The following is a 20,213-nucleotide window of genomic DNA, read 5'->3' as shown; positions in this document are numbered from 1 at the left end:
TTCTTCTGGCTTAGTGCTGTAGTCCTGCTTCAGTTCATTATTACTATCCTGACTTTGCTTTTTCCCCATCTGTACTGCTGAGTTACTCACTGATGAACCAAGTTTAGTGTAAGTCCATTAAAGTTTATTTTAGCCACAAGTGATAGAAAATGCAGTTAAAAATACCTCACGAGTATACTGAATTTACTTGGTACTTATACCTGTAGACTGCATGGGACTCTATTATGTACATATTAAAGAACTGCCAATTGTTTGTTCTAGAGTTAGTCTTTATCTCTCCCATCTGTCTGCCTCATAATTTAAAGGCCTTTGTCCTCCCAAGACTGTTCAATCACATAGGACTAGTCAGTGCTTTCTTCCTGAGGGCAAAACTTCCAAGATGTAATAACTCCATTGGACATTTGCATTAATTAATCATCTTCACTGATTTGGTGAGGCATGAAGGACAAGACAAATATAATAGGTACTGATCCAGTAATGAGCATGTCTACAGTGTTTTTTTTGCATTTGAAGGTATTAGTTGATCTGTAATGCTTCAATAACTTTGCCAGTGCAATAGTGTCTTGTTGACAGATATCCATGAAGCACAAATGACCTTTAGGAAACATTTGTGAACAGAAGAGTGGCAATTCATGTAAATTTGGTCAAATCTAAGTGCTAGAGTCTATATTTCTGATGCATAAATACTGAGTGAAGAAATTTTTGCAGACTCCACGTGTCAGTAAATAGGATTTTTACTTGGGGAATGGGGTTTTTCTTGTTTTGTCAGGGATAGTATTGTTGTACTATTTCAGCCATTGTCTCAATATTTTTTCTTACAGTTGATTTGAAAGAATGCCTTCAGTCTGCAGAGTTTATCAGTTCCAGTGATGGGAACTTCAAAGTTCTGGAGGATGGTTCTGTGTACACAACATCTGCTATTTCTTTGTCTGCTGAGAAAAAGACTTTTACCATATTGCTTAAAGACATTCAAGAACAAGTACAAAAGAAAATACATGTTAGCTTGGTGGAAGAAGAAAAAAAAGTGAGTTTCTATTTCAAGATACCTTACTTATTTGGAAATACTGTATCATAGAGTACAGCTTTGTGTTGGGTAACTGTAGTTGAATTTTGGAATTCAAATGGTCAGACAAAGCAGTCTGCTGTAGAGTGTATTTTTATTTATCAATTGTTGTTTACTGTGTAGCTTAAGTCAGTAGACTTCTGATCTGAAATGGAGGATGCTAGGTAGGAGCTTAATCAGGAATGTCAATCGTAAAAGCCATGTTTGAGGAACTAAAGCAGATTTTATTTGTGTATAACAGTGAATGAAAAAATCTTTTGGAATACTATCACAGGTATAATCAGAAATGAAGACCCTGGAAAAGCAAATGTTCAGTAGGAAAAGTAGAGTGGAACGTGAAGAGATAGAAGACAGTAGTTAAAAAAGCCCACACAGTTAAGAATGTATGAATATATTCTTACCTGTCTTTTTGTCTTCTAGGCCCTGGCACAGAAGACCAGGTATGCTAGAGATACAGTTCTTAAGCGAACCAAAAGAAGATGGGGACCTATTCCATCTGTTATGATAGAGAATGCACTGGGACCTTTTCCACTACAAATACAGCAGGTATATTTTATACAAATCCTAATTTTGTGACACAAGCTATTTTTATATGTGACTTTTATGATAAAAGAAGAACGAAAGTGAGCCGTCTTGCATTCCCTACTGATGCTCTTCCTGCTTGTTCTATCTTGTTCTCTCCTGTTCACTGTGTATCTGGTGATCTTGTAGCTGAAATAACTTGTGATCGTGTTTGTTGGGGTAAACTAGAAATGTGCAAATTTGTAAAAGGAGAGGCATACTATGAGAAGAGAGTTCTTTGGCCTGGAAATCACTGAAACGTGTAATTAAAAAAAACCTCAATGAGCAACGCCCCCCCCTGCCCCCCCAACATTGCCTAGTAAAACAGCGGGGGAAATGCTACCTGCATGTCTACATCCTTTCTGGAGTTTGAGGTGTATACTTGTAGCCTGGAAGACTGAGTATGGCCTATATTATTAGCAAAAATACTTACTGTAAGGAAACAAGTAGGCGTGAAAGAGAAATGCAAGAACTAAAAGTTATCATCGATTCATCTAGCCTTCGCTAAATTACAGAGTGGCTGGTAGCAGATGTGTAGAGACAAGTGTAATAACAGAGTCTGTGCAGAGCAATCATTCTTCTACTAATCTTACCTTTCTAACTCCTGGCATACAGTAGGTAAGGAAAGTATTTGGGGAGGAGAGTGTTTATCTATAAATAGATAACTGCTAAATGTTACTTCCTTGATACTTGTCATGAGATGCAGAGAGTCTACCTGAATTTGCATACCTCTGGACTATACTCTAGGTGGTCTTCTTTCTTTCTGTCCTTCCGTCTTTCTTTCCTTGCTTTGTTTTTTGTTCTGTAGTTGCAAACCACATTCTTAGTGAGTGCGCTTAAACCAGAATGTCTTGAACAGAGAATCAAGACTGTGCCTTGTGTGTGTGTTATTCTGGGTAGATTAGATTTCAAAACAGTGTTGGTTTTTTTTTATTCATACTGTTATTTCTTTAGTTATTTGACAATCCTAAACATTTCTGAGTGTGAATGTTTCTCGTGTGCACACATTAAAAAAAAAAAAGGAATTACATGGCAAGCAGTTCTATTCTGTGAAGTTTGTGCTGCTAATAAAGTAGAAGTAAATGAAGTTGTGATTTTTTGTGTTTTTTTTTTAAAGCTCCTATTTGTGCTAAATGTTATCATGAAAATGGGGAAAATGTATTAGAATGACAGTGCTGTTTTTCCTTGGGCTTAAAAATGCATTCTTTACAGGTCCAGTCAGACACAGCTCAGAACTACACCATTTACTATTCTGCAAGTGGACCGGGAATTGATCAAGATCCAAAGGGTTTGTTTTACATAGAAAGAGAAACTGGAAATATTTTTGCTACTCGTGCAGTAGACCGTGAGCAATATCCAAGCTTTCAGGTACAAGCCTAAACTGTTTAAATATAATTAAATAGTGTTGTGGGGGTTTTTTTTCTCATGCATATATTTGAAAGCTGGGTTACAGGGGAAACTGGGAGCAGACAAGATCGAGAATCAAGTGGCATCTTTCTGTTCCAAGTAGTATCCTTGGTGTTACAGAGGTGAAATGAGTAACAAATGAAACAGCTGGTCACCTGGGTCTTGAGAGTAGTTTTGATTTTGATTACTTAGACTCTAACTATAGCATAAGTGTAGTGAGCTATTGAATTTGCACAACTTTTGGAAAGAGTTTGAAGTTATCCCAGAAATTTTCAGGGAAGGCTGAAAAGTTCTAAATAAAAAGGGAAGGTTGAAAAGTTCTACATAAAAATCATGAGTAAGTCTAGACGGCTGTGGTTTTTTTGAGCCTCTCTTTCTCAAGCTGTTCAGTGTTGGTGTTTTATTAACAAGGTAAATTGCTCTCTCTACTGGCTGAGAAATGTAAGAAGGCAGTTAGCAGAAACAAACAGCTTCTAAATAGGTGATTCGCTGTATCTATGACTGCATTTTATTAAATTATGTTGTAATGGGCAAATAGTTTAGCTCTTGTTCTTGATTAAATCTTTGGTAATGCTGAGATTGCCTCACGGACACCTGGAAAAATGTATTCAAGAGACTTTGAAAAAATGACAGAGTTGGGTTGAAAAAAAAATAATTAAAATACTTGTAGTGCGAGGAATGGAAAGGGGAAAGGTTGGAATACATGTAAATATTGTATGTTGCAGTCATCATAAAGTATCAGTCACTTCCCCTTTCTTGTGGCTGAAGAGCCTACTGTTCAGAAAAGTATACTTGGCACACTGTATTTCCTACTGTTGACTTCTCCATTGAACTAAAAGTGTAATAATACTCCATGTTGCCTAAGCATGAAGTGAACTAATGAATTTATGTCTTACAGATCATTTGCTTTGCAACCACTCCAGATGGTTATTCACCAGAGGTACCACTTCTGCACACAATCAGGATAGAGGATGATAATGATAATGCTCCATATTTTACACAGGATCTTTTTGAGTTTTCTATTCCAGAGAATTCCAGACCTGGTAAGAGTTTTTTTAAATGAGTGAACACAGATACCACTACTCAACTCAGTTCCATACTATTATAACTAGATGTAATCCTGTATTTTAATCAATGTCAATGGGATTTCCTGAGGAATATTCTTTATAGCAAAAGCTGGATTTGTAAAGAGCAGCTGAAGATTTCTTAATAAGTAGAAATACCAAAATACCATCTAAATCACAGTGAAAAGTATAGTTTTAAAAAGTTTTTTTAAAAACTGAGGTGATCCTAAAACAGTGTAAGAATTTCAGAACATTGTTCGTTTCATTTTATCCAAAATTATTGGGTAAGTTACTGGTTTAAAATCAAGTTCCAAACCCACTCGGGCTATAGGGATTAGGTAAAGCAGCGCTCCCTGTGAGGCAGAACTACAATATGAACATGTCAGAAAGCACTGAGCTTCCCACTCCATCCCCCTGGCAACTCCTCTTCAGCTGTGTTTGGGATGCTCAATTAGAAATCACCATCAAAAACACTATCTGAAATCTAAACTTCTAGTATTGATTTTGATTATTCTTTCTGACAGCTGCAATATTTACACCATGGTCTAAGAAGGAAGAAGATAACCAGCTGATTAAATGTAGACAATTTTCCACTACTACTGTATTTTTACCACTGTTTACTCTTTTTTTCAGCATCATTTTTCTTTAGAGATATAGGACCAAATATCTGTTCTCATGTATCTAAAACAGAAATACTTGTTCACATAATTTTTTATTTTTTATAGATTTTTCTGGAACTAAAAATTGCTGTATTGTGTTTGCAGGTATAGTTGTTGGAAAAGTGACTGCGGAGGACAGAGATGAGCCTTACACTCTGCATACTACGTTGAAATACCGCATTGTGTCACAAAATCCATCAGTAACCCCAGCATTTTCTTTACATGGTGACACAGGTGTCATTACTGTATTATCACCACAGCTGGACAGAGAGGTGATCTTTCCTGAAGCATCTTTAGCTGTCTTCTAGTGCACACAGATAGCTTCTTAGCTCTGAAGTGATGGCATGAGAATCACCGGATAAAAAGTTTCTGTTGGCCGTTTTTTGTTTCCCTCTCTTAATGAGCTTCCAGAGCTTTCCAGAGACCTGTCTTAAGCTTTTGCATAAATCTACCATATTCTAGCTACTCTTGGCAGGGGACCTCCTGCTGCTCAACTATTTGACCTACATATCGAAATCCTATGGATTTTTATTCTTTCTGTATTAATGAATTACATGAGCAACTGTTTCCTCCTAATCAAACTTCATTTGAGGTGCTTCTTACTTCTTTCTAGGGAAGATGAACCAATTTTTCCTGGAAGTAGTCAGTCATCCTGTACTCAACAGAAATAGCTCCAGTATCTGAAACCTAAACAGTAATATTTCCTAAAATTAAAGTGCAAACCATTTATTCTTATCAGCTAGCTTTCAATTAACTAAGATAGAAGAGGTTTTAATATTTATTGTATTTGTTTGGGTTTTTTTGGATAAAATGTCATGTGAGAGATTCTTTATGCTAGAAAAACTGTGACGTGTAATTCAAAATAATAGCAGAGAAAGAAATGCTGCTATAGGTACATCTTTTTTGAGGATAAAAAAAATCTTATTCTAGCATACTTAGGTTGCTTCATGGCTGAGAATCCACCTTAGCAGTGTGTTGCGAGTACACTGCTCAACTTTTTTAGCAAGAGAAAAATGCAGTGACTGTAAGCATCACCATAACTACTAAAGAAGAAATTGCAGTGACTATTGAGGGAAGGAAACCTTGAAAAATTAGTTCACTGCTTATGTTTTTAAGATAAACTTTTGAAGTGGAACAAGAGATTTCTTCCTTCCACCTGAGAAACCTAATGCTACTTACAAGTATTCAAAACTAGAATTACTGTCTTGCTTTACAGACTCCCTCATTTTGTGACCACTCTCCCCCAGTCCCCCTTCCCTGGCTTGTTCAGGAGTTAATAAGGCCCAAAAAAGTCTTCTGTTGTTGTGACTGAAGTCAGGGATTTTAGTGGCCTGCTTATCAGTAGTCCTCTTGGAACTGATAAGAGCATTGACTTCTTCCATGCCAGACTGTGCCAAATGGCAGGCATTGTCTTGTCATGTGTAGCCCAGACAAAGACTGATTTTGGCACTGTGGTCATCCTCACTGAAGTGAGACACTGAAGCACTTTACCAACTGGAAACCTAAGAGAATACTCTGCTGCTCCAAGGAGGGGACAGAGATAGCAGATCAAAGTGCATCACTTATATCTTTCAAAAAACTCAGGTATTGAAAAATAACGCTGCTGTTGTGAGTAGCTTTATTTGATACAGGTTATAGCGTGCACATTACTAACAGATACTGAAGTCAGTGCTGCTTAGCCACTGAAAAGCATTTCACTTGTTTTCTTTTTGGAATTATAGGGAGAAAGCCCCAAAGCTAATTGCCTCCTTTTGTAGGGGAGCACTGAGTTTAGAGTGGAGTTGGATAATAGGAGTAAAATATGTTGTTCTACTCTTGTGTGTAACTATGGGATTAAAAAATGAAGATGTCAAACTTCTGTATGCTTTTATTCATCTTTGCAGATGGTATCCAGTTACACTTTATTAGTTGAAGTGAGAGATATGGCAGGTCAGCCTTTTGGTTTGTGCACTACAGGAACAGCTGTCATTATGATTGAAGATACAAATGACAATGCACCATCCTTTAAACAGATGCAAGTAAGTCTTCTGGAACCTAAAGAGGATCTACAAGAAAGCTGTAGAGGGAATTTTTACAAGGGCATGTGATAGGACCAGGGATAATGGCTACAAACTGAAAGAGAGTCAATTTAGATTAGATATCAGGAAGAAGCTCTTCCCTGTGAGAGCAGTGAGACACTGGAACAGGTTGTCCAGAGAAGTTATGGATGCCTCATCCCTGGAACTGTTCAAGGCCAGATTGGATGGAGCTTTGAGCAACCTGGTCTAGTGAAAGGTGTCCCTGCCCATGGCAGGGGGATTGGGACTAGATGATCTTTAAAGTCCCTTTCAACCCAAACCATTTTGTGATTCATAAATGAAATGTCTGTAAAAAGGTTAAAAAAACTCCTCTACTTTTATCCTTTTTCTAATTTCCTTATGGGCAGTCCCTCAAATATGAACCCTCTTACCCTGAGACAGTTTGTATAAACATTTCAGAATGTCCTGTTTGGTTGATGTGCTATTTGGCAATTAGACCTATTGATATATTAATTGTATTGAATCATTTGCCTTACCTCCACTGGGGGAAAGCTGACAGGATTCATTCATTCACTTATATTCCAATATTTTTTGGGAGAGGAGAGATTTAGTCCTAAGTGTTACAATTTTGTTACCATTTGACCAGCTTTGGTCAGCTTCTGTATTGCAAATGAAAATGTAGTATCAGTGAAGCAGATGCAAGGGTTTTCACCTTAATTTTCTAATGTTTTCTAACTTTTTTTTTCTTCTACCAAAGTATTATTTAAGAGAATTGTTTTTCACCATTAGCTATAGCTCAGCCTTAAGTCTTTGCTTATTGTAGCCATCTGTGTTATTCAGGACAGAGAGTATATCTTAATAACATCATATACAGCTCAAATACCACAGGTGATTTCGTAATGTGAAATTTATGAAAGATAATTAATTATCCATGAGGAATACACATACCTTATCCATTGCACTCACTACTGTAGAACACCATCAGTTAATTCAGAATCACTCTTATCTGTGCTTCTTGAGCTTGTACACAGCTCTTTAAAAAGATGAAAAAAATAAATCCTTTTGTCCTTTTCCATCCAAGTAGAGATGTATTTCACCCTTCCTGGCTTTTCTTCCAGTTCTTGTAAGTTTTATAGATATTTTTTAAAAATTTCCCCAATAACTTTTCTAAATTTCATCTTCATCATGTTGTATGCAACTTAGCATCTGTATCTGATGTAACTGAGGGGAAGTGTGCTACTATACCTTTTCTAGAAGGAGAATTCTAGATTTAATCATGTCAGTGATAGTTTGAATATATGAAGGAGCTATCAGCTGTTCTGACAGAAAAATTTACTGTTTCACTTAGGATGTAAGGGAGGAGTGGGTGAAATACACTGGCTAGTGCATGAAAACAAAATTAATCATTACAGCAGCTTGGTAAATTGACACCTTAGGTTTAAGTAGTCATCTCAACACAATGTTTTTCAGTCCTGCATTGTGGAACAGTATTCTCTGGTTTAAATTGTTTTTTTAAATTATTTTTTGTTTTTAATCCCTGTAAGTATGAAACACGAGTGGAAGAAAACAGAGTGAATGTAGAAATACTCAGAGTCTCTGTTGTTGATCTTGATGAACCTGGTTCACCTGGCTCAGGGGCAGTGTATGAAATTATAAGAGGAAACGATGATCGGTCCTTTGAAATTACGACAGACAAAAACACAAATGAAGGAGTGCTGTGTGTTGTTAAGGTAAGTAAAAATGGAACTGCTAGAGTAATTTTATGTATCTTCAGGTGTTACTTTTAAAACCAATAACTATTTTTTTTTTTTCAAACTACCTATGACTTAAGACAAATCACACTTTCTTCCTGATCTGAACTCTCTCCTAGAACAGATTGCACAATGCGCTACAGATGAGGCTTGTGTGTTGTTGTACACAACCTACAAAACTCATCTTTCTGATTGTTCCTTACTTTTTTGTGTGTGCAGAATTCAAGGTTTTCCTTTTGGTTTGTCATTCAGGGAAGAAGTTGGTGCTTTTGCCTGGTTCCACAGTGGAATTGTTTAGGCTTCGGGATGTAACTGAGAAATGCATCATGGCTGGGTTATTAGCAGAAATGGGAGTGTGGCAAAGGAGGGGAGCATCTCTTCCAGTCATATCCTCTCTGGGAGTTGATTAAACTTGCTAATTCAGCATAGAACTCTCCAGATTTTATTTTGCAAAGGAGTGACTTCAGGTTTGCTTTTCTGGGGTGTGAGGGAGTCTGCATACAGATAAGACTATGCATTAATTTAGTTGTTGTACACAGTACTTTACAGATGTGAGGTTAAAGAACCACTGTGCCTGTACTGCAGCATGTCACTTTGCCTTTCGTGCCTCTTTTTAAAAACTACAATAACAAGTAACTTATACAGACCAGAGAAGATTAATATTAAGATAGAAATTGTAAGAATAGAGATGCCACTTATATTTGTTTTATTTATGCGTTTATTTGGGGTTTTTTTTTTTGCTAGTAATCATGAGAGCTTTTCTAAAGCTATGGCCCTGGTAGATGAACTCATTTGAAATTTCTTATATTTAGTGTAACGCTGTAGTAGACCAGAGACTGTTACAAGTTTGGTATATAAGTAGCTTCATTAAAAGTGTATGATGATGTTGGCGAAGCTGTCTGAAGAGAAAATGGTAGATACTTCCTGATCAGCCCCACAAGTTGTGACATACATGCAATGGTTAAAGTCTTACTAGGAAATAAATGTAGAAGCATGATTGACTAGTACTAGAAAGAAAATGCATGTGACCTGAAATAACAGCCAACTAGATATACGAGGGCAAAATTCCCCGTTACATTAAATTCTTATCTCAGTTCTATTAGTAATTGACTATCAAAGTAGTCACCAAAAATTTTATTGGTGCTGCTTATCCTTTTAGGGATAGTTCCTCAGGTTCTTTTCTTTGACTAACTGTGAACTCACTCTTTTTCTTCTTAAATCATGTTGCTTTACTGTGTCTCAAGATGGATGTTCTAGAAGGATCACTGACTTTTTAAAATAAATGCAGTACAATTTTATCATTTAATAATTTGGCAGTGAAAAAAGTGCTAAGTTTTGCATTGGTTTGAAGGGAAAATAAATCCCAACATCCTACTTTTCTTACAGGGACTGGACTATGAAAGCGCCAAGCAAAGGGTCCTTGTGATTGCAGTCAATAACGAGGCACCCTACATACTGGCACCACATTCACAACAGCTTTCCCAGAGCACCAGCACTGTTACAGTGAATGTTCTGGATATGGATGAGGGGCCAGTGTTTAAGCCCTGTTTCCTTCGCATAGACGTTAAAGAGTGTGAGGATATTGGGACAATCATTGGGAGATACGTAGCAGAAGATCCAGAAACTGGAAATAGTGAAGGAATAAGGTATGAAACAGTGTTATCTACTGGTTTATTTGGAGTATAGCATGGGTGGGTTGCAGGAATGGGGAAACACTGTTTGATGCTGTATGTGTATATATCTGTGTGTTGGCATGTGTGTGCACACACCTGTGTCTGTCAATGAATACATGTATCTATACATGTCTATATGTGTATGTACATACACATGTTTGTGTATACTGAACACTTTTATCTAACGAACAAATTATTCTTGACAGCTACCGGATACCACCTGGACAATGTAATTGGATCAACATAGATGAAAGATCAGGTGAAGTCAGAACCGTTAAAGTCTTGGACCGAGATGTAGGAGAAATGAGGCGAGGTCAATGCAATATCACAGTTCTCGCAATAGACAGAAGTGAGTAATAAACGTTGTCAATATCCTTTTTAGGTTTGTAACGATGCTTATGTGCAAATTGAGTGTGGGAACAGCAACACTGCTTCAGACCTAAGGCCACCTAGTCTGTTGTCATGTGTTTGGGACAGCTCTATCAAATGCTTAGGGAATGTTACACAGCAGGGAAAGCATTTAAGAAATTGAGGCAAATTCTCAATGTTTAAAAAAATTATCTGTTTCCATTTAAAATGCTTTGTTAAGTTTAAATTGGTTTTTCCTATGGATTGAATTGCTTTTTCTTAACTATTATATTTAAGCCTTAGCACCTGGCAGCCATAAAGTTGACAACAGAGAAAGTAGGGAGAGAACTTTTTGAAAAAAAGCTATTGACCTTTTAACTCTTACCATTTCTTCCTCTGTTTCACTTCTCAGTGTCTTGCTTTTGAAGCCCTTAATTTAAAGGGTCTTGTTTTCGTTGCTGTATGTTATTGCATTCTTAGTCTTATTCTCAGTCATGTAGATTCTGTGTTTACACTATGTGTTACTCAGGTGATGAGCTCTTACAGATTACTCTGATTGTGAAGGAAGAAGAGTTGTACACTCAAATTCTCATTCTAAACCAGGTTTTGGTTCTGATTTAATCTGAGTAATCATCTATTTGTTCTGATTAATTTGAATGTATGCATTTATTGTAGGAAAAGACAAAGTTTTTCCTCAGTATCAGTCTAGCCAAGAAGTTTAAATGCACTTTTCACTTCCCAAATGCTAAGTGTAGCAAATTGATTATCAAAGACAAAAATAGTAGGCTTATAGGTCACATTTTTAATTTTTAAATATATATATATTACATTAAAAAGGGAAAATGGACTGCCTTTATAGATCCGATGGCAGGATTTAGCTTGAGACTTTATGTCCTTAAACATAAGTGTGAGTAAAGAGCAGGCCTCTGGAAGCTGCTTTACGGCTAAAAATTAATTCTGGCCAAAGCTTGCATTTTAAAACTAAATGTAAATAATATGAATTTAAATTGTTTAGAAGTTCTGTTACACCTGCAGTTGCACACCTTTAGATAACATTTTTTAAAGTGGGTGATGTCATTTCACTGGAATATATAGCCAAACATTGACCATTCCAGTATTGGAAAAAAATTGTAATTGGGAGTCAGGACTTCTTGCATGTGGACTTTGGTGACTGTATGTGTCACTGCATGGTGACTCAAAGGGAAGAGGAGAGAAAGAAACTCACTGTTTCTGAAAGTGTTTGCATTGCCAGGGAAAATGAGGTTAGGGAGAGTGTAATTTATTTTCTCTTTTCAGAAGCAGAAAGGCTGTTGATCATCACTTTCTGCTCTGAACCCTCATCGTGGCTTAATGTCCTTTACCCCTGTTTTTCTGTCTTTTTCTCCTTTCACCCTCGTTTTAGAAAGGTATTTGTCCTCACACAAATACACACACACACTCCACAAGGTATGTTGTCTGCACATGTGGAATATGGAGCTTTGGGCGTTGTCAATCCATTCTAAAACCAGCCAAGCAAAAAGAAGCAGCCAAGAGAGAGCTGTGAGAAGTCCCTCTCTCCTTTGGCTAAATCAGCAGCCGCTTTCCTCTTTACTTCTAAACTTGGATATTGAGGTTGATAGTATTTCATTGTGAAAGTTTAGAACTAGAAGTAAATATGGGAATGTTAGAAATAAGTGATAAATTAGGGGTTTTTTTATCTCATAGATGGCAAAACAGGCACTGGAACAATTCAGGTTTTCATCCAGCCTGGGAACAAGAATTACCCACGAATCACTAAAACCGACTACATAATGTGCAGAGACAGAAAACCAATCTGTCTTACTGCTCAGGATGGTGATGAGTCTCCTTACAGCACACCCTTCGTATATCGTGTAACTGACCGTAACTTGGCCTCCATGTGGAAGATAACTCAACACAATGGTATGTTCCTCCTCTTCCTGGCATGGCAGAAGGTTGCCAGAGTAGGCTTTCCTACCTCTCCCTTGGGTGGACTGTAAGAACAGCTTGGATGAATGCATGTAGTCAGTGGGGCTAACAAGGTAGCCCAAATGATCTGTCCTAGTTCCTCAGTTTCATTTGCTGTGGAGGAGGAGACCAAGAGTGTGTCAGAAATGGAACAGCTGAAGTATTTCTTACCTTAACTGTCCTGGATTTGAAAGAGTTTACAGAAGATAAAGAGGAGCTGGCACTGTTATCATCACAAAGGCCAGGAGAAAGATATTTTGTTCTGCCTCTTAAAGCATAAAAAAGAATCTGTCCCCAGCATCCTGGGATCAGCAATCAGCTGCTGTCTGAAACTGTGATGCATGACGGTTAGCTAGGACAACGAAGACCTGTGTAATGTATTCCATCAACACCTCTAGAAAAAGTATACATTCCTAATTTGTAAGGACTTTAAGAATGAAATGGCTGATACTCCAATGAAAAATACAACTTTTCTTAGGCTGCTAATATGTTGAAGAACTGGAGAACTGAAACTTTACCTAAATTTGATTACAGGCTGACTAAAGAAGCCCTGGCAGGTGTTTGATTTTTTTTTTTTCTTAGTACTGCTGTCAACAAGTACATTTTTTGTAAAACTGAGCTAGGTGAAAGACAACATTAGTATCTCCTTTAATGTATTTTTGTTAATTTTTATAGTTTTACTAGAAGTAGATAAAGAATTTATTACCAAAGCAATCACTGTTTCCTAAAATTTGCTCATTAGAAAAGTTATAGACAATGGTAGTTTCCTGGTAGGCACCAGATGATGACAACAAGAACAGCGCATAGATGTGCTACTAGATGATCAGGAGACTGGAGCATCTTTCTTATGAGGAAAGGCTGCAGGACCTGGGGCTTTTCAGCCTGGAGGAGATGGATAGGGAAACCTCATTAATACTTACAAATATTTAAAAGGTGCATGTGAAGAGGATGGGACAATACTTTTTTCTGTAGTGTCCAGTGACAGGACAAGGGGTAATGGACACAAGCTGGAACACAAGAAGTTCCACTTCAGGAAAAACTTCTTTCCTGTGAGGATGATGGAGCCCTGGCACAGGCTATCCAGGAAGGGTGCGGAATCTTCTTCTCTGGAGGTCTTCAAAACTCACCTGGACATGTTCTTGTGTGACCTGATCTAGACGGACCTGCTTGAGCAGAGGGGTTGGACTAGATGATCTTTATAGGTCCCTTCTGACCCTACCATTCTGTGATTTTATAAATCAGCTTGAAATGGTCTGATTCTGAAGTGTTCAGTCAAACATTCATGAATGACAGGCAAAAGATGGCAAGGTCTGAGAGCAAAAACATCTAAGAGTTTCAAGGTTTATGTAAGATAAATTGAAAAAACCATTCTAGATGGTGTGTGTAGTTCCTCATATCTCATCATAAAGCGACCACTATGGACATCTTTGTCTGTCTTGTACATATTTGTTACAAATGGTTTCTTTTGCACTTTAAAATGTGTGGACACTAATCATTGCCACTAAGCAGGGCACCAGACTAAATGAATTTTACTTCCCACTGGATATAGTCAATGACAGTGAGTACAGTGATGTCAGTTTAGTTGATGATCTTTGCTAGTAAGCCCAAATAGTGTTGTGTACTATAATGAAATGAATTAACTTTAGAGTTTCATATGTTGTCAGCAGACTGTGTAAGGTTTGCTTTTTGAGTCCTGACACTGAAAAGGTGCTGAAAGCATAAATCCTGCCAAACTGTATTTTTGTGTCACCACATTTAAGTGGGCTTTAAAGTAGCTAATGCAGATATGGTAGCAATGTAGCTGGAAAAGAAAGGAGGACTGTGATTATGATTGCATTTGTGACAACAGTTTCAGGTATTGTTAACACTGGATTTGGCTTTGCCTTTTTTTTTTTTTTTTCCCAGATAATTCTGTGTATCTTTCGCCAAAGGGTGATATTCCATTTGGGGTATATGATATTCCTGTCAGTGTCACCGATAATGGAGGAAAGGTAGGAGAGAACAGCATAAGAGTTAACGTCTGTGATTGCGTTACCCCATCCGAATGCAATGGCAAGCCTCGCGTTCTCTCTGCTGGAAATGTGACTCTTGGTATATGGGCCATCCTTGCAATGATTTTAGGATCACTGTTATTGCTGCGTAAGTACCCTGGCTTTTTTAACACAAAGTGCAGACATTTCAAAACTACCTGAGAACGTGATTCAAGCTCGATTCAATCTTTTTTTTTTCATTATGTAGATTCTATAGCACTCATCACTGACTTAGTGTAACTGCTCTGTTTGTATTGCTATCATGGGCTTCCTGCTCTCGTCTTGTAATTAATGTATATGGACTTTTGTTTATTCTTTTAAGAACATTTTATGTAAGATTTTCTGGGTGTTAATGTTGACAAGGCTAGAAATCTGCATTCAGTGCTTGTCTTGAAAAAGAATAGAATTCGTAGTGCTTACCATATCTTATCTCGGAAAGTATAGCAAAGTGTGTGTGAGTTTAGTACTGCTTTTGGGATCCACGCTGCTGTTTGTAGGAAGGCTGAAATCAGTTCCTTAGAGCTTTTTGTGACCTTTCTTGTAGCATGGATTAAAACATGGATTAAACTACTGAGGCAGTGACAGTGGTATGTTATAGCGAAGCCAGTTCATTTTTTTTACTAGAATCAGACACAGTCTGACTAACATCATCTCTAAAATGCACCAGATAACATATTATAGTAACAAATACTTCAGAGCTTTGTGGGATTTTTATCCTTTCTTACTTTTTTCCCATTTTTTTCTGATAATGATAAACCTATTTTGCCCCTGTTAGTCTCAGCTAGCCATTCATACTTGGGTAGACAGAACACAGGGACCTGCATATGTTTTGAAAGTTAGATAGATCTGTATTTTATCTAAACAGATAAGGTACTCAAATTCAGATACAGTCCAGAGGTGGAACTTTCAGATGTGCCCTTGTGGCCAAGAAGGCCAATGGCATTCTGAAATGCATCGAGAAGAGTGTGCCCGGCAAGTCAAGGCAAGTTCTCCTCTCCCTCTGCTCAGCTGTGGAGAGACCTCATCTGGAGTCCTGTGTCAAGTTCTGGGCTTCCCAGCTCAAGAGGGAGAGGGAACTTGTGGAGAGAATCCAGCAGAGGACTGCCAAAATGATCAGACCACTGGAGCATGTTTCTTATGAGGAAAGACTACAGGATCAGACGCTAATGTTTAGCCTAGAGAAGAGAAGACTGAGGAGGGAGCTCATTAACACTTAAAAGTACTTAAAGGGTGGATATCAAGAGGAAAGGTGACACTTTTTTCTGTTGTCTCCAGTGACAGGACAAGGGGTAACAAACATAAGCTGGAATACAAAACACTTAAACACAAGGAAAAACTTCTTTCCTGTGAGGTTGAGGGAGCCCTGGCACAGGCTGCCCAGGGAAGGTGTGGAGTCTCCTTCTCTGGAGGTTTTCCAAAGCTGCCTGGACATGTTCCTGTGTGACCTAATCAAAGTGAACTTACTTTTAGCTTTTACCAGGGGGCTTGGACTGGATAATCTCTAGAGGTCCCTTCCAACCCCCATAATTCTGTGATTCTGTGATTTTTTGTGGAGACACTCAGTGGGGGAGCGTGTGAAGTAACTAGCTTTTTGTCACTACCCCTTGACTATATCCCTCTCAGATAAACTCATTATTTTATTGTGGCTAGGTTTTACTGTGTGTATCCTTTACTCAGTGCTGTCAGAGATATCTTTGTTCTATCAGCATCGGGTGGTGACCTGACAGAACTGCTGACACAGATCTCGCTCACGGCTGATAGCTGCAGAAGCAGCTGGCCAATACCGAGCTTGAAAATGTCTCTTGGCCAGTTTGCACAGAAGTCTGTGTGTCCAGAGATCAGATTGCTCAGTGGAAATTAGGCAGAACTGTTGTATTCTTAATGGACTTCTTTATATTTAGGCTATCAACTTGAGAAGGAAAGAATAGTTCCTTGAATTAAATGTTTAGTCCTTTGTTTAGGAGAAGTATTAGTTGCTCATGATTCTTCTATGCAAAGTCATTTCTGTCTGAATCTCCATGACATCATGAAGTAGTATTATAGGAGGAATCCTGAATACAAGGGATTAAGTAAGATTGTTCTGTAATGTAATGCTGAAGTCCTCCAGGGTTCTTCTGCCTTTTCTATTCAGCAGAAGTTTTTTATATTGGGACCTTTAGCTTGCATGTTAGTTCCTTATGGTATAACTTGACATCTATGTATTCATAGATGAAAAATGTCCTACCTAAAACCTTGTTGTAGGCATAAGATATTGTTTTTCACCTGGATTTTATATGATTTTTTTTATTTCTGTGAAATTTTGCAGTCAACAGTGTTTTCATAAAGGATGCTTGCATTTCTTTTGGGGAAATCAAGATGCGTTTTAGAATAAAAAAGTTCCACAGCGTAGTGAATGCTCCATGTCCTGTTTGAAAAAGTACATATATTTAGTTTTGAGAATGGGCATTTTTGGAAAGGAAATATTTTTTTCAAGCATAATTCATGCCTAGGTATTTAAAAAAGCTGATAGAACAAAATTCATTATCAAACACAAGTAAATACTGTTACGAGATCAATTACATAGTATCTTCTTATTTCTTTTCCATAGTAATTCTTATCACAATTTGTGGCTGCTGTGGCTCTGGGGTAATGCACAGGCAAGTGACTGATGATTGTGCCAATCACAATTTAATAATTTCAAATACAGAAGCTCCAGGAGAAGAAGTGATGGTAAGTTGTCTGTTTACTTCAATGTAAAAAAATATAATTAACATATCCATAGCATTTCAGTTTGAGAACACGACCTGCAAGTAAGGGATTTAGTAGAGGAAACAAGAATAAATGAAGGAATCACTAGATGTGCTTTGCTACTTAATAAGGATTTGAAAATTCTTACTTTAGGCAGAGTTGGCAGTACCATATGTATTTAAACATGTCCTGTGGTTGTTAGCTTGGCTACTTGTAATTCTTCTAGACAGTAACTGTTTGGTTGAAACTCTCAGGTGAACATTTTAATCACTTCAGTCATTTTCAGCAATGAGATTAGATGGAAATATACTATTTTGCCTATACTGAATGTATGTTTATGGCAAAACATTATTGCTTTTCCTAAGAGAAGGACTTCCAAATTTAGCAGATGGTCATTGCAAATTGCAGGTGCGATTTCTTCCCTTCAGAAAGAGTTGATTTTTTGAGACAGTGGAAAAAATATAGTTGAATATGTTGAACTAGAGTTGAACATGTAATTGTAATATGTTCTTGCTTTTGGCATCTGAAGTCTTTCAAGATTCAGTATACCATGAACAGGACTGCATTCAAACACAGGGACTTAGCTCCTCAGACTCTTTCCTTTCTCCACTCTCCCTCACCCCCTAACTTTGCCTGCCCCTTAAGAAAAGAAAATTAGTTTAAAAATCATTGAGTTTACTTCATCTCGAAAGTGAAGAAATTCTAATGGTGACGTGTCATATTTCTTGTGGCCTGTGAAGCATAATGTAGTGCCATTATAAAACAATAAATTAGCTTTTTAATTGTGATCCCATACTTTTTTTTCCATATTTCACTCAGTATAAAGATTTAATGTGTGAAGAAACGGGGTGAAACTTATGCGTATGACTGTTTACCTGGCTGAATGAGTTCCAGGTTGTTGACTTTGAAAATCAAACATTATTTTTACACGAGAATTTAAGAAACTAGCATATGGATCATAGTACAGCTTTCACTGGGATAAAGATTCAGTTTTCATAGCAGATTTTAATGCAGATTGATGTTTTTTCCCCCTTGTCATAGTATCCTGTCCAAAGAGCACTTTCTACACTAAATATTAAGGATATCTTTTGTTCAAAGAATCACAGTCGAAAGCTGGAGTTGTTTCAGTTTTCAGTATTGACCGTTGCTGATTGCTGTTTCATCTTTTAAATTAAAAAAAAGAACAAACAAAAAATCCCAACATCTTTATTTTTTTAACTTTAAAAAAAATATATCCATACTATTGCATCTTTTTTTTTTTTTAAGGATCAGAATATAATTCCTCTACAAACTACAAATGATCAAGGAGGATATGGAATAAAAACAGGAGATCAGCAAACATTTGAAATGACAAAAGGAAGAGGGCATACCTTGGAATCAGTCAAGGGAGGTGGACATCAAACTTTGGGATCAGTTAAAGAAGGAGGAGGAGGACAGACTATGGTGGATACATGTAGATACTCCTACTCAGAATGGCATAATTTCACGCATCCTCGTTTAGGTGAAGTAAGTATTCAGAAACTGTGTTTTTTTGGAGTGTAGGTTATGGTCAGTATATGTCAGGAAAATTTGTATTTGTTCTAGGAAGATGGCTTTCTGGTTTTGTTCTTGTTTCATTTTTCCTCTCCTTTGCTCAGCTGCATCCCCTTTGGAATATTGCCCTTTCAAAAAGTTGTTCTTTACATATTTTAGACATAAGTGTAAATTTTTTTATCTTCTTGGCTTAAACTATAGGCAGTATGCTATTTTTCCTTTATAAATAAATAATCTTTTGTGAGTTTTTCTGTGAATGTCTGTCTGCTTTAATTCTAACTGCTTGCTTTGTACTAATTTAAACTTGAAATGTCTTAGCGATGGTGCAGGAATGAATGTACGGCATTAGAAGTGTAGTTGCACCATGTTTTGGAAATAAAAAACTCTCACTGCTTGCCAGACTAGTTAGGTGTAAATCAGTATTTTCATTTTGAGTGGAATTTAGTTGCGTAACAGGTTATTTAAACAGGTTCTTCCTCTTTTATTGTTTATTGTCTACATGATTAGTAGAAATGATTTCTTTATTAAATACTTATATTTTGTAGTCTTAATGATATAGACCAATCATGTGCATTTTTTGTATATAGGAATCCATTAGAGGACACACTCTGATTAAAAATTAATCAATGAAAGGTAAATCAAAAGAAATTATGCAATTTTATGCAATATGTTTAGGACAACAATTTAAGAAAATAATAACGTGTGTTTTCTTCCTATGCAGAAGGTGCACCTATGCAGACAGGATGAAGAGCAGAAGCATTCTGAAGATTATCTCCTTTCATATAACTATGAAGGAAAAGGATCCTTGGCTGGCTCTGTAGGCTGCTGCAGTGATCAGCATGAGGAAGAAGCACTTGACTTCTTAGATCAACTGGAACCCAAGTTTAGGACATTAGCAGAAACATGTGTAAAAAGATAAATGTGCCTTTTGCAGTGCTGGAAAGAACTGTAAATAAGTGGCTGTCATACGTTTGTGATATTAGGTATTTTGGAGTTGAGGGGAGCAGAGGTTTTTCAAAATTAGTGTAGACTGGTAAGAGTATAACTAATTCCTACTTTATATTGAAAGTATTTTTTTTATGCCTGCTAGACACATTCCATCAAAAATAAGGGATTAAAAATATTTTTTCTTTAGACTATGTTAATGTAGTAATGCTGGTTTCTACTTAGGTTACGTTTCCTTCGTGATTACATTAAATGCAAAACTTGGTGTTGTCCTTTTAATTAATTGTTCAGCTTCAAAATTTTATTTGGCTTTGGAGAAGGAAAGCTTTTTAACTCACTGTTACTTTGTTTTCTTTTGCTTCTGTAGAAATAAATGAAAAACCATTATTGGTGGATATCAAACACCTTGTTAATTTTTAACTTATATGAATTGAGATACAAAACACTTTTTCATCTTTCACATAAAATA

General features: G+C 37.0%; 1 protein-coding gene across 1 annotated transcript; it reads left to right on the top strand.

The window, feature by feature from the left end:
* Window positions 1–1,549: 1,549 nt before the first annotated feature.
* Window positions 1,550–19,718, top strand: LOC104549203 (desmocollin-1). Its single transcript, XM_010206657.2, has 13 exons — window positions 1,550–1,609; window positions 2,837–2,992; window positions 3,930–4,074; window positions 4,860–5,026; window positions 6,638–6,772; window positions 8,317–8,502; window positions 9,910–10,169; window positions 10,403–10,545; window positions 12,249–12,464; window positions 14,415–14,648; window positions 17,127–17,248; window positions 18,533–18,772; window positions 19,521–19,718. The coding sequence occupies exons 1-13, from the start codon at window positions 1,565–1,567 to the stop codon at window positions 19,716–19,718; spliced, it is 2,247 nt and encodes a 748-aa protein (XP_010204959.2). The 5' UTR covers window positions 1,550–1,564.
* Window positions 19,719–20,213: the final 495 nt, after the last annotated feature.

This window comes from Colius striatus, chromosome 4 (assembly GCF_028858725.1).
Source record: "Colius striatus isolate bColStr4 chromosome 4, bColStr4.1.hap1, whole genome shotgun sequence".
Classification (NCBI taxonomy): Eukaryota; Metazoa; Chordata; class Aves; order Coliiformes; family Coliidae; genus Colius; species Colius striatus.
The sequence above is the reverse complement of the archived record's forward strand: the minus strand, read 5'-3'. Positions and strand labels throughout refer to the sequence as shown.